Source organism: Acartia tonsa, chromosome 6, assembly GCF_053477335.1.
Source record: "Acartia tonsa isolate MP-2025a chromosome 6, ASM5347733v1, whole genome shotgun sequence".
In the NCBI taxonomy this organism is placed as follows: Eukaryota; Metazoa; Arthropoda; class Copepoda; order Calanoida; family Acartiidae; genus Acartia; species Acartia tonsa.
In genome coordinates, this window is record NC_137265.1 from 49,256,385 (window position 1) to 49,272,289 (window position 15,905).

Consider the following 15,905-nt stretch of genomic DNA (forward strand, 5'->3'; position numbering starts at 1 on the left):
TGTCCGTAATAGTCATGCTCCAAACATTTTTCTCTCTTTGAAATCTTAGATGGACAAACGGACATTGTGAGTCAAAGAGCTGATATTCAGTAGTCAATAAAATAAGAGAGAGAAAAGGTTAAATATCACGAAACCTTTTATGAAAAATACATAAATACGTCTTTCTAGCATGGTCGACAATGCGCGAAATTAAGAAATTAGCAAATATTCTTTTTTTATCTCTTGATTCTTAAAATTGTATTCTTAATACGACTTCTTACTAATTTAAAGACGTCACTTGAAGTTAATTCTATTTTTAAAATTTTATAATTCGAAATTGTTATAAAAATAACGATTATGAGTTCAACTACTTAAGATTTAAAAGAATTAAGGGATTTCAAATATTTTTGCTTAATTGGAAGATTTTTATAAATACACTGTATTGTACTTGTATTTCTAAAATAAAATATTATAATCGAAACATCTTTATAAGCTGGTCTTTAAGCTTTTTAAAAACGAAGTTTTTCTATAATTAGGGTCGGTCCATCCATAACTTTTAGCTCTTTTTATTAATTTAAACAGATTAGAATTGTCCTATCTATTTCAAACTTTGAATGATGATTTCTTTAACAGTTATGTACGATTTAGAAAGCGTTGCAACTCTATAATTGTATCCAGAAAGTCCGTAAGTCCATTTAAAACTTGCTGATGTATTGCTTTTTTGACAACAAATTTTTGTATGTTAAAATTATCCGATTCATCTGATGTTTTGAATACTGATTCCTATTACCACAAGGTACAATGTAATATATTCAATTCCTAAAAATGTAAGCATGTCCTTGAATATTATCCTGAATTTAAGTAGTTCTGAAAAGTGCAGTTGATCTTTTTTTGTCAATGTTAGATTTCCGATGGGTTTATTGTGATCTCTTTTTTTGAGCTGATTTCATTTTCTTTGTACTTTTGTAATGCAAAAATTCTATTAGCTAAAGGCGAAGCTGTCATATAATTGAGAAAAACTGTCTACCTGTCTGTTTATTACTTTATAAATTTTTAAATATGTTTCTTTTTATTTGCTGTATATTGTTTAAATTTTTAATATTTTGTTTATGAGTACATTTTTATAATAACGAACATAAAAAGTTGATTAAAAACATTATTATAATATCCGGAAATAAGTTACACTCGGGAAAATAAAAATAATTCTCTTCTCATTATTCATAAATCCTTCTAATAAGAATTGCAGCAGTAATACTAAAGAAATTAAAATTAGCTAATGGTAGTATATTAGAGGTTTGTACTTAAAGTTTAAATGGAAAAGTATCGCCAAAACTAACAAACATTCAACAGATGACCAGATGATTGCCTGAAAGTCCTAACTTTGCATGGTAATGAGTTGCGTCTTTTTTTAATGAACAGGCATTCTCCATGCCAGACAGCAGTAGGTCCATTTTTTAACGTTTCTAGTGTGGTTTGAAGGGTAGCTTGTATGTAAGAAATCTTTCTCTAATATACTTTCATTTTTTTTAACTTTATATCATTTAATTTAGAAAAATAAAATAGATTTTCTAAACATTTCATTTCTACTATTATCTTTTTGTTTTCATCAACGTTGTGCATATTTTAGTATTTTAGTAGCGAAGCTACTATAAAGTTACAATTGCCCATCTAATAATTAGCTATAACACAATCAAAAAATGATTTTCCTGACTGCTACTAACTGAAATGTTTTTCTTTACAAATCTACTCTAAAACTTTCAATAAAATGTTGGAGATTAAATCAAAGATAAATGTCTGATATTTCTTCAAAGATTCACATGACTTCTATGCATCTGATCGCTTTGGTAACTTTACAAAGTGTCTTAAAAATATACGTCACATGGCTGAGTTTTAAGACACTTTGTAAAGTTACATCGCTTTGTAAATTTGTCTGTTTAGCTGTTTTAAAATCATATGTGTAATATTCGCTTCATATGGATGTTATCATTCTTATACTAAAAATGCATTATTACCTTTTTTAATCTGAATATTTTCTCTGATGATTTGTTGTGCCTTCTGCCTCGCATCATAAAACCATACAGAGGAGTTGCTCAAATAATTATATTCCAGTGCCAAATCCTACCCATTACCATATTATAATATTCATATACCATGAATACAGGGATGGATATATTAATGAAATATAAAATAATTATATTCTAATTTTAAATTCTACCTAATACCTTATCATAATACTAGCAGCTCCTATGGAATCTGTATTCAAAAGGGCAAATAGGAGCTTAATCCATCCCCTGAATTAAATCTGAAAACAGAAAAGTCTAAAACCATCACATGGTTCAGTAGTTGTTGAGATCTTAAGCTTTAGACAAAAAACTTTATTACTTTTTATAATAGGATTTATATATCATGGACATATAAATTTAAAACAAACTATCCCACCACCTCCAAACAGTAAAAAATCCATGAAGTTCTTAAGCAAACAAACAAGAGAATGTGTTAGTCAAATTTACTTTAGGGATCAGTATAATTTACAGTTCAAAGTTCCTTCCTCCCAGTTAGAATTCTCTAGCATTAAAAAATAGCATTGTTTATTTTGAATATTATAAAATTTCCTTTGCTAGCACTGAGCTATTGGGCAGCCTGTACGCATAGGGGCAGAACAGGAAGTATTTGGCGTACTGTTCCTTATCATAACAGTTTCCTGAAAATAAATTAGAAATTAATTTTAATAGCATAGCATACCAGATGAAATTTTGTCTGTCGGTCTGCAGTATTCAGTTTCTTGAAATGTAAATTCAAAATAAACTTAATGAAACTACGTTTTCTTATTCGTTGGCTCAACAACTTTAGACATTTTTATTGAGTTTTGATGAGTTGGTTCATTAAGTCGAAAATTAAAACGTTTCAACCACTAATTGTTATCTAAAGAAAGGGTTATTTTATTTTTTTCATCCATACACATCAATTTATCGGCCATTGTCTTATCCCCTTAAATCATGTTTGTAGCCTCTAGATTTAGGCCGAATATCCGTGCATTTTCAATATCCGGTCGGATACCGGATATTAAAACTATCCGGATTTCCGACATCCGACTTATTTCTAATGACCCGGATATCCGGTAATTTGCCGGATATCGAACGTTGGCAGATATCCGGCCCAACTTTAGTAGCTTCTATATAAGAGCAAAATCAGGTATTTTTTTGTAAAACTGCAAAAGTAATTGTAATAAAGGGAATCTTTAGGTTAGCATATGATTTGGGTTTGGCAAATGCATAATATGAATAATAATTCTGCCAAAAACCAACTTGGCTATATCTATGTAAAATTGTATAGGTTTACCAAAGTAACAGGATGTCATAACAGATCTATAGTATAGATGTATATACAGACAACTACCTCCCTTCCTTTTTCAAGGACCTCTTTCGTCTGCTTCTAAATCATTTTCTGCTACTTGGCTGTGTTAATATAAGCGATACCATTGGTTGATTTTCAATGACCCAATAGGAAGGTTGCACAAGACGGTTGCGATTGGGAGATACAGTTATTTAACCTTTTCTCCCTCTAGTGTTTTACTCTAATATGTAATTAGTTGCAAAAAATAACTACCACTCTAATTCTATACACTTCTTTATTGTTATGGCATTGTTAGAGTATCCAAACATTTCCACCAATAATTTTTTGCTAAACATGGAATAATTTTGTTCATTATTAATTTATCGTTCATTATCTTATCCCTGTAGCCCTAACTATTATATAATCAATCTGTGTACAGTTATAATACAGCATTCACATCAACTGAAATTTGATTGCTAATTTCTTCCCTAATTTCCGAAGTTGTACAACAGATAACCCAACTATTGCAAATGCTATTTTCAGCTACTCCGGTCAAAGGGAAAAGCGATAATGTATAAAGTATTATAATTTTAATTTTTCAAATTTAGATTTTTTAAGTTTGAAGCTTTTTTAGCAAGTAGTAAATATTGAGATAGGATGAGGGTGCTATTTACAAAATCGGAAACCAAAATTCAGCTGACCAGCATTCATGTTGTTGTTTTTTTACTTTTATCCACGGATCTTAAAGGGATAGGACAATAAACGATAAATTGATACACAGGCCCTATTATGATTTCACCTTCTGTAGATTTAAATTATTGGTTGAAAGTTTGGAAACTGATGGCTTGTACAATCTAAGCAAGTGCTCAAAGTTTTTAAAGCAATGGAATCTACTGCAGTTCATAGTAAAATATTGCTGGTAACGAATATTGCCAAAAATCTATGAATTTTAAAGGCTGCTAGCTGCCAAACGGCTGAAAATACAGATAATGCCCGCACACTGTTTTAAGCGGCATAAGAAGGCCTACAAATAATCTGGATTAGCCATAAATCAATAATGCATAATTATCTCGCAGTGCAGAGAAATGCGCGAAAAAGGCCTATTTTACGCGTTTTTCTTCAGTGAAGTTTTCCCTGTGCATCATTGGATCTTGCCTATTCCAGATTATTTGTAGGCCTTCTTAAGTTCTTATACCGCTTAAAATGGTGTGCGGGTATGATCTGTACGTTCAGCCGTTTGGCAGCTAGAAGCCTTTAAAATTCATAGATTTTTGGCAATATTCGTTACCAGCAATATTCTACCGTGAACTGCAGTAGATCCAAGCAATGAATGAGATACATGCTTTGAAACCAATATAATTTACAGTCCAATGTCCCCCCCCCCCCCCTGATATCTCAACCTATTTGGTAAGTTGTTTATCTGTTATTTTCCTTTTATATGTATCATACGATTATTATTGGCAAAATCATTTCTCTCTCTCTCTTCAGATAGGATTCTGTATTCTGACCAATGAACAAAATTTACATCTATTCTATAAGTTACTTGGTTAGTTAGTAGTATAAGTTTTAGACGAAAACGGTATATATATTAACATATGCTTATTAGTAGCAAAGTTACTCTTTAATTTTAGTGTCCGTCCGTAAGAAATGGTTAGATGAAAACGCAATTTTTCGGCTAATATTAAAGATATAGGTCTTGATTTTCTTTGTAAAGATTCCCTATACTCTTAATTCAATAAAAGACCAATACATATCTTATGCAGACAAAATTTTACTCGTATTCATTCGAAACCGGTGGATTAGAACCGGTTCTCATCAATACGAAAAATCTGTGTCTAGCATTGAATTATATCCAGTTTTCTACGAATATAAAAATGTAAAAACATAACATTAAAACCAGTTAAAATAAAAAATGGTTTTAATGTTGTAATTGTACATTTTTTATCCGCGGAAAGCTGTTTATAATACGATGAAAGAAATAACTATTATCATTTTTATATTAATTTTTAATTATGTTTAGCTCTGTAACTGACAATGTCCGTTTGTCCATTTACATTTGTTGTGCTTTGCTAGTTTTAGATGTTTTCATTCTTGTTTAGTATCATATTTACTTGTTTTTCTTCCGTTATTTTTATCATAATTTATGCATGTGGGACATCAATAACATAATATTTGAAAGGATATTTTATCTGAGGAAAACTTTTTTCCATTCCCAGAATGAGATCATTGTAAAGACAACATGTTTTGCAACATCAATCATCTTATGACAGAGAGGGATGGGACATTGGACTGGAAATTATACTGGTACCCAAAGTTTTTTTTTATAATTTCTTTGATTATCTTTAGGGAAGTTTATAAAATCTTAATTGGTTTCTTTATACTAGCAATGTTAAAACTCTTCAATATTTTGATCTACAATGTTTATCAATGAATTATCCATTGTCTTATCCCTTAAGATCAATGTAATTAATAATTAAATGTTATTAATACAATATAGAATCTTTGCTGATTTCGATAAAAAAGGTTTGTTATTTAAATAAGATACAGTTCCCAAATGTAAGATATATATTAATCCTACTATGTAAAGTAGAAAGCTTTTTTCGTCTGTAGCAAAGGATCTCGCTAACTGCTTAATATCGTTCTCCTTTACAGTAAAGCTTTTTATAGGTCCGGGTAAGGTGTTCATTCATTTTTTGGGATGTCGTATACCCCCTTCCCCTTTTAAGTGCCCCTAGAAGCTTCTAGTGACGCAGCCGCTCGTTAAAAAAATAAAGTAAGAAAATATCAAGGAAGTTAAAATTAAGTTGAGTTATACAATTGTACCATCATTATTTTATTTAAAAACATAAAAAAAACTTAATTACAATGTAATTAAAATTTGAACTGTAGGGCAAAGAAAACAAATTTTTCAAAATTAATTTAATAGCACCAGAGATCATAAGGAATAAGACAATTCCCAATTATGATCTACAAAATACCCCTTTTTTATTTAAATAATAACTTGAAAGAGTGGATACTGAAGGTTTGTATCAACCAATCAGGATTTGATAAAAGTCTCCAAAGTTTTTAAGCCACGTGCATGCACTGGTCTGTTTAACTTTGGGTACCAGTATAATTTACAGTCCAATAATATATGTACCCTCCATCCCTAAAAAGAAAGGATAATTACGACAGTTATCGTAAATGTTTTTTTTGTTTTAAGATATAGTAAGGAAACCTAGACATCATAGAAAACTGTTTACATATCAGTTTATGGTTTACCAAGAAGCAAACCAAATTGAAAACAAAATTTGGTGACAGAAGAGTTGAAAAAACAAGGATGACAACATCCATAAAAGCGAAGCACTGAAACGGTAGGACAAACGGACATTAACACTTGTATAGTGTCTAAACTGAATAATCAGAATATAAAAGTATAAGAGTTGAAGTAAAATTGTAAGTAAATTTGTTGAAAAACTGCTTGATACAGGATAATGTTTATGGACATACTTACATTTTTAGGACTTTATTATAGAGTTGCTTCGCTTATAATATTGTTCTTTGTTGTCCCAGTAATCAATATACCAAAAATCAGATCAATCGGAAAATTAGATCTCATAAAATTTGTTGTTAAAAAAGTAGAAAAATCAACATGTTTAAAATGGACATACGGACATTATGGTAATGATTATAGAGTTGCTACGCTTTCTAAATCGTACCTAACTACTACAGGAATCATTATGCAAAGTTTGAAATCGATAGGACTATTCTAACATGCCTAAATTAACGAATAAGAGCTATCTATCTCGGACGGACGTACGGACCTACCCTAATTATAGAAAAGCTTCGCTTTTAAAAACTACTTGGAAAAATTCCAGAAACAGCTAGAAAGAATTCATTTAGTGGTTGTTAATAATTACAGCAAGTTTAGATAGATATTGTTTTTCATAAGCTATGTTATAGTTTTCTAGTGGCTTCGCCCCTCGGATATAGAGGTTTTGCTCATGAGAGGGGAAATCAGAACGGTTAAAACAAATGTTATACAATAGTAGTTTATTCTTACAAGTATCTCTTTTCCCTGAAGAGTCAAAACCAATTAAACGGTTAAGTGGTTACCAAGATCTTAAGCTTCATTTTAAACGAACAGATATAATTCTACTTTTGTCGGTAAACCAAAATACTGTAAATGTGAGGGGAGTAAGTCGCTCAAAAAGTTCTGACGTCACAAAAATGAGGGATGAGGAGAGGAGAGGAGGAGTGAGAAAGAAAATCTCTAAAAGATGGATAATCCCTTTTTTTATGACGTCACGTGCTGATTTTTCGAGCGACATTCTCTCGTCTCACTGTAAAAATTGACAGACTTTATGAACCTTACCCATAGAGAAGCTGCGCTAAATAAATCTTATTCAAACACACACACACACATACACACACACACACACACACACACACAAACTTTCGCTCTACCCACAAAGCTTCTAAAAAGCAAAAATGACATTATTAGGAAAAGTTTTTTTTCGGAAACTTTGCTTATTTTCATAAACTTTTTAATCAAAATATTGGAAGGTTTTATATGTAAATATGTATAGAAAATATTAGTTAGTATTAGAAGGTTTATGCATTCTTTTCTCCTCCAATTGTAAGTAACTTTAAAGTGCTCTTTTTTATTTGCCGCTAAAATAAACCAATCACGTTACTCCTTTGCAAGATATCATCCAATAACATGTTGGTATTTTGAAAATAAGACACGTGATTTGTTCATTTTAGCGGCAAATTGACTTCTAGAAAACTTTCAATTTTATCTTCATCTTTAACTGCATCATTTTATAAAAGTAAAACATTATTACGCTTTCTAGAGAAAATTGTCAGACTCTCAACTGTTAATATACTAATAAGAAAGTTTTGAACAAAATCTATATTAAACAGGTACAAACTTTAATAATCAACTTGGCCCATTATGAAACCGCGTCATGACTAAAGACGTTTAAATTAAAATAATTACATTTTCTTTCAATTTCTTATTTGCATTTAAAACAAGAATGACAATATTCATAAGCAGCAAAGCCTATAAATTTAAAGATGTATCTCATATATCTCCTACATAATATCCATCTCTATAACATTTAACCTATTTATCTAAAAACATTTTCCTCTTATGAGATAAATTGTCCCCTAAAGAATTACAGGGACTAAGTAAGTTATGTAGTAGATGCACAAACTTCACAAAAAGCAGGGATCTAAAGGGTAAAGGGCTTTAAATAGCCTTTAAAACGTTTAAACACTCAACTTAAACATCCAACCAATTATACTTTTTTTTGGCCCCCAGCAAACAAGGAAATGTTATTATAAAACTTTGGAGACCAGTGTAATTGACAGCCCAATGTTCCCTCCCTGACAAAAAAAAATTAATCATTCGTCTTCCTTTCATAACAGACAGCATTAATAATACAAAGTAGTACGATGTCTGTCTGTCTGTCCGTCCGTCTGAAGCTTAAGATCTCGGTAACCAATGAACCGATCGGATTCTACTCTTGAGGGTATATACCTATTTGTCCTGTGGTGGTTTTAAGCTATTTTCTTGGGGGGTGGGACACCCCTAACCCCCCAAAAAACAAAAAAATCCCCCCCTTATTTTTTATTTTGCTCTGGTACAGGCTGCCGCAGGCTGCCCTTTTTATTATTTTTTATTCCAGCAATTATTTTGAATGAAAGAATAGCAACATTCTCTCACTAAAAACAATAAATATTAATTTTTTTATCATCTCTTGGGGCAAAGCCCCTAGAGGCTAGGGGCGGAGCCGCTAGTAGATTGTAAAGTCGCTTCGCTACAAAATATTCCTATCTTCATATAATATGGTCAGCTGAATTTGAGTTGCCGATTGTGTACATAGTTCCCTCGGTGTTTCTTTATCCTATCTCAATATTTACTACTAGCAATAAAAGCTTCAAACTTCAAAAAAAAAATCAAAATTTGGAAAATTAAAATTTTGAATGTATAAATAATTTTTTGAAGTTTGAAGCTTTTTTAGCTAGTAGTAAATATTGAGATAGGATGAGGAAACTGTGGACACAATCGGCAAAACAAATTCAACTGACCTATAATATGTTGCATTTAATTCTAAGGGGCTTATTAAAATATTTAAATAAAGGATTTTTGAAATTTAAGATTTCAAAATAACATGAAAGCATTCGGTCATAACACAAAAAAGTAAAATATAAATACCCAAAATAGGTGGTAAAAATTAACGCAAGAATGATCATTTATCGCATCGTATTATATACAACATTCCGCGGATATTAAAATGAAAAATCATAAGATCAAACCAGTTTCGTCAGACCCGAAGGGGCGAAGGCCCGGGCTTAAAAAAAATAATAATGATTCTAATCTAAGGTTCTAATCCAGCGGTTTCTAGCCATACTGGAAATGGTTTACAAAATGTAGTAATTTACATCTGAGCTGGGTTTTTGAAAGATGAATGCCGCGTTTTTTCAATTCGCGAAATTTAAACAGAGTATACAACTATTTATTTATTTATTTCGCTTTTGTTGGTACGGCCTTCATAGAAGAAAAACAAATTATCATCAATCCATTTTTGCTGCATATTTATTAATGCATCTTTTTAGAGCTGTATTAGACATTATACAAATGGCTAAAATAATAATTTTAAAATTTTGAATTCTTAAGTTGTATACTCTGTTGAAATCCTATCGTCTTCGTTCAATCAATCAATGTCGAAAAAACGCGGCATTCATCTTTCAAAAACCCATCTCTGTGCTGCATGCTTGTACATAATGGAATCTAGGCATTGTGAGGGAACCAATGCATTATAGAACAAGCTTAATATGTTACATATATATAAACATATAGTTTTATATCTCTTAATGTTTTGTAATGAGATAAAATATGAAATATTGTATGAAAAGTTCAAAAAGAATATAAAATTAAAATTTCAAAGATATCCTTACAGAAAAAAATAAGAATAATTATATCCAAAAGATTGACATCAAAATGAAGCAGCTTATAATGACGTCATACAATACAAATGACTAATGATAGGCCAGTATACATTTTAATGGTCCAATGTTAAAATATATACTGGCCTATCATTGGTAATTAGTATTGTATGACGTCATTTTTATAGGTACTATAAGCTGCTTGATCAAAATTAAAAAACAAAAAAGATATAAACGAGTGTATTCAAAGCTTTTTGCGCTATAATGCAAAACAATTGTATTTGTTAAATGTCTTTATGATATAGAGTAGCTTTGCTACTAAATTTGAAAATGAATAAAACGCTTTGAAGAACTTTATCATTATTAATTGATTTTTTAAAAGTTGGGTTTTGCTCTGACAACTTTTTCTCTTTAAAAACTTTAAATAAATGAAGTTTGGTTTCCCCTTTTAGAAAAAACTAAAACAGTAAAGTATATAAAATTTTATTTATATAACCAGAAAGAATAAACGAATTTAAATTGTGTATTTAAGGGGGTATTTGAGATTTCTTAAAGTGCCTTATAAAAATTGACGTCATACAATACAAATGACCAATGATAGGCCAGTATATATTTTACCATTGGTCAATTAAAATATAAACTGGCCTATCATTGGTAATTTTTAGTGTATGATGTCATTTTTAAAAGCGAAGCTTTTCTATAATTAGGGTCGGTCCGTCCGTCCGTCCGTACGTCCGTCCGTCCGTCCGTCCGTCCGAGATAGTTAGCTTTTATTCGTTAATTTAAGCATGTTAGAATTGTCCTATCGATTTCAAACTTTGCATGGTGATTTCTGTAGTAGTTAGGTACGATTTAGAAAGCGTAGCAACTCTATAATCATTACCCAAATGTCCGTACGTCCATTTTAAACATGTTGATTTTTTTACTTTTTTAAATAGCTTTTATTCGTTAATTTAAGCATGTTAGAATTGTCCTATCGATTTCAAATTTTGCATGGTAATTCCTGAAATAGTTAGGTACGATTTAGAAAGCGTAGCAACTCTATAATCATTACCAGAATGTCCGTACGTCCATTTTAAACATGTTGATTTTTCTACTTTTTTAACAACGAATTTTTATATGATCTAATTATCCGTTTGATCTGATATTTGGTATATTGATTCCTGGGACAACAAAGAACAATATTTTAAGCGAAGCAACTCTACAATCAAGCCCTAAAGATGTAAGTATGTCCATAAACATTATCCTGTATCAAGCAGTTTTTCAACAAATTTACTTACAATTTTGCTTCGAATCTTATACTTTTATATTCTGATTATTCAGTTCAGACACTATACAAGTATTAATGTCCGTTTGTCCTACCGTTTCAGTGCTTCGCTTTTATGGATGTTGTCATCCTTGTTTATTAAGCACTTTAAGCTGTCTCCAACAGTTTAAGCTGCTTCGAGGTGAAGGGTTCGAACATTAGTCCACATCAAAATATACTACTGTTAAATCAGATGAGTAATAGTGTATGCTTATTTTTGAGGATCTTTCTTAGTCTTCGCCTACAATGATTCGAATCTTGACCAAAACCACGCCATAACTTAGATACTAAAGGCCTTGCAATCTAAAGTTAGGTTGAATTAATTTAGTTGCCAAAAATGAGCTTTTAACACTTGTCAATTATCCAGAGACGTATTTTTTCCATTCAATAGTAAATCTATATATTCATAAAAAGGACGCTCACCAACTATTCTATTCCCCAACAAGGAAAAATCAACACATCAGCTACCGAATATTTTCGTTTATTGGCATAAATATCATCAGGGTATGGTTATTTATATACATTTTTTCACATAAAATTTAGCAGTATCTTCGTGCATTGTCAAGAAATAGTAAATCTATTTACCACTTTTATTAAAAAAATGTTTTATTGACCAAACTGTTGACAGAAAAGTTTTGTCCAAATTATAGACTTAAAGCCAAAGTTAAAACAAATAGTACCACTCTGCTTGTCTTACAAATGTTGCATTAAACAGAAATGAAATAGATATTTCCAAAAATGTTTTTTCTTGAAAGTTAGATAATGTTTTTAATGATCCAATTCTGTTCTCTGCCTAACTAGCGTCACAACAATATATAATTGGCAGAAAATGTTTCCTCTAACTTTTTTTGTTGTGTAAAGTTGTAGTTTGTATAGCTGTGAGACCTTTCATTAAAAGTTTCTATTATATACAAAAGCCTCTAAATACTAATGTCTCATTGTTAGTGCGATGTAACCATAGAGAAATATAGAATGTTGGCCATGTAGATAGAAAGATAGTTAGGTAGTTAGTTTTTATGGGTAGTTTATTAAAAGGATGCTGATGATGACAACTAATTGGCTTGGTGTCGCTTCTGGTTCTAGTCCTCTCCACGCACCTTTTATTGCACGACCTTGGTCTAGTAGACCTAACATGTTTAACTTGCGCCTGTTTAGGGACTATGGCATTATCCCTACTCTTACTATTGATGTCAGGCGACTGACACTAATGCCGCGGGTTTTTAGCTTTAAAAGGATTAAAAGTCGTTGGTTCTATTCAGCTGTTATCTAATCTTATAGCTATCTAGAACTGCCAATAACAAATCTATCTATATTGTTCTCTGAGAGTAAGTGGATAATATCTAAATCAGATTGGCAGGTCTTTTCTAAACTTTCTTCATAAGACTAATTGAGATATAAGTTGGGGAAATGTTGGATAGAAATAATTGAGATATAGACTGGGAGTATGACTTTTCCTTATGGATGTAAATCATTTATAATTAGCTAAAAGTACAATATACTGATCTAATCCCTTTTTTAAAGCTGTTAAGCCAATGACAGGCAAGAAACAATCATTTATGGTTAACCTATTTGTAACCAACAGAACATCAGCCATATTACGTCATAAAAATGAGGGATTATCCATCCCTTTATTAGTTTTTTTCCACTTCTTCACTTATCTCCCTCATTTTTATGACGTCACATGGCTGATTTTTGAGACAATTTATATCGGTACTCTCAAACAAAATATAACAGTTTTTCTGGATCTACAAAGCAGAGGTGAATTCTTAAAAAACTTTTTCCCCAATGAAATTAGTGAGGCAAACTAAAAATTAAAAGGGGATAATTTTGCCTCACTAAAATTTTAGTGGGGCAAAAGTTTTTTTAAAAATTCATCTCAAATCTCAAACCATCCAACTGTTTTAATAACACCTAGAAGCAAATGAAAAAATATTGCAAATAATATACCTAACATTTAAGTTGACAAAAATACTTGATAGTTGTAAAAATGACAGGACCCCTATGGATATACTTACGGATATATACACCTCTTTTTTCAAAAGGATAAATATCTAAAAGATAAAAGAAATTGTAACTTGCATTATAAATATTTGAATCCAACTTTTAAAAATATGTCAAACATTGAAACTTCTATTAAAGAATTTTAAATTTTCCATGTAATTTTAAATTTAATATCAGAAAATTTAGTGAACAAAATATATTAAAACAAATATGATCATAAAATTAAATATTTCTAGCGTATATGATGTATCAAAATGTTAATGGAAATTATTTATAAATAGCTATGTCAAATTTATCCATTGTATTTTAAATTAAATTTTGAAAGAGCACAGAATAGAAATGAGATATATCTGTAGATATCCTTATACTAAAGTAACAGGATGTTTGTGTGTTTGTGTGTTTGTTTCTACCGAAGGATCTCGCTAACCGCTGAACCGATCGGGTTCTCCTTAACAGGGTAGCTTCTCATAGGTCCCGGGAAGGTTTATAACTATTTTCTTGGGGGGTGGGACACCCCCCCCCCCAAAAAAAAAAATGAAAAATACCCCCCCCCCTCCTCAAATGGCACTAGAGGCCTCTAGTGGCGGAGCCGCAAGTACATTTAATAGAATATCTTGTGATAGTTCCCTTCCCCTAGATGTAGGGGCACAGTCGCTAATATCTTATCTTTTTAAAAGCGAAGCTTTTCTATAATTAGGGTCGGTCCGTCCGTACCTTTGTCCGTTCGTCCGGAACGGATAGCTTTTTTCGTTGATTTAGGCATGTTAGAATAGTCCTATTAAATTGAAACTTTGCATGATGATTTCTGTAGTAGTTAGGTACGATTCAGAAAAATTAGCAACTCTATAATCATTACTAGAATGTTCGTACGTCCATTTTAAACCTGTTTACTTTTTTTACTTTTTTAACTACAAATTTTTATGTTATCTAATTATCAGACTGATCTTATTTTTGGAATACTGTATACTTAGCGAAGCTTCACATAGGTCCCAGGATGGTTTAGCCTCTTTATTTTAAAATTTAAGCAATTTCAAGGTTTTATGCTATTTTCTGCACTATTTTTCTTCAATGAAGGCTAGAAAGACTTAAATAATCAATTTTCATTTAATTTGTTTCCTATATAGTTAAAAAGATATCACACACACTAATAATCTAATATCAAACTATCCATAGTTGATTCCCATTGGCCCATTCACTAACATATTTTATAGTAAGTAATACTAATAGATTAATTACCTTACCTTACATCGTAAGGGCGGGATTCTCCTTCGATTTAAATGATCATCTAGAGAATCCAGAGCATCATCCACGTGTAATGGGATGCGATACTCTAACATCCACCAGACAACCAACCCTTTGATTGCGTGACCTTCGTCTGAGAAGTCCTAATTGTGCATGGTAGTGAGTTGCGCCTGTTTATGGGCCAAGGCATTCCCCCTACTCTTACTATTTATGTTGCGCACCTGACATAGCAGCATAAGGAACCATTATTTACGTCTTTAGTTATGAAGCGGTGTCGGCCCGAGACCTATCACCTCCCAGGCGACGAGTGGATGCGCTACGTGTTGAGCCACGATCGCGGGTTAATAGATTAATTACCCTAGATGCTTAGTTAAATGATTGTTCATCTAGACTTTGTATATTTATTGTAATAGTATTTGAAATGGGAAATAAAATTTGAATTCTACTACTCTAGTACTCATCAGGGAGTGAGGGGACATTGGACATTAAAGTAAAATATATAGAGCGATAAATAGTATATGTAACAATCACCCCTTTTCAAAGGCCTTCTACCGACTTTGGGTTGGGTCTTTGAGATGAGCTGAATCTTTCAAAAATGTAAATACAGCCAGATGCTGGCAAAAGAACAAAATGCAAATTGTAAACTAATGTTAACACAAGGATTCAAAGTTTAATGCAAAGTTTAATGAAATTAATTCTCGTCTGCAGAATTTTACGTCCTTGCAATTGGGAAGCATTTAATAATCTGATATACTATAAATCTATTCATTGGACTGTAATTTTTACTAGTACCCAAAGTTTTATAAACATCCTCATTTATTCGATGACTTGGGTAATCTTATCAAATCATGATTGGTTGGTTCAAACTAGCAGTGTCATAACTTTACAACTAATAAATCTGATAAATAAAAGTGGTTATTCTGGGGATGTACATCAATTTATCTTCCATTGTCTTATATAGGGTTAGGCCGGACACTTTTTTGGTCGGATGCTGGATACCGGATATCCGGCTGATTTCTAATGTCGGATATCCGGTATCCGGCTGGATATCTGGCCAATGTTCGATTTTCGGCAAATTACCGGATATCTTGCTGACGTTCGATAGCCGGCA

At 31.5% G+C, this 15,905-nt stretch overlaps 1 protein-coding gene across 1 annotated transcript in view; it reads right to left on the minus strand.

The window, feature by feature from the left end:
• LOC145322856 (uncharacterized) overlaps positions 1–15,905 on the minus strand; it is a 125,216-nt gene that overhangs the window by 83,017 nt on the left and 26,294 nt on the right. The window contains exons 6-7 of the mRNA XM_080165181.1: positions 2,590–2,680; positions 1,992–2,095 (exon numbers count right to left, since the gene is read on the minus strand). Of these exons, the coding sequence (XP_080021307.1) occupies positions 1,992–2,095; positions 2,590–2,680 (195 nt within the window). The remainder of the gene's footprint in view (positions 1–1,991; positions 2,096–2,589; positions 2,681–15,905) is intronic.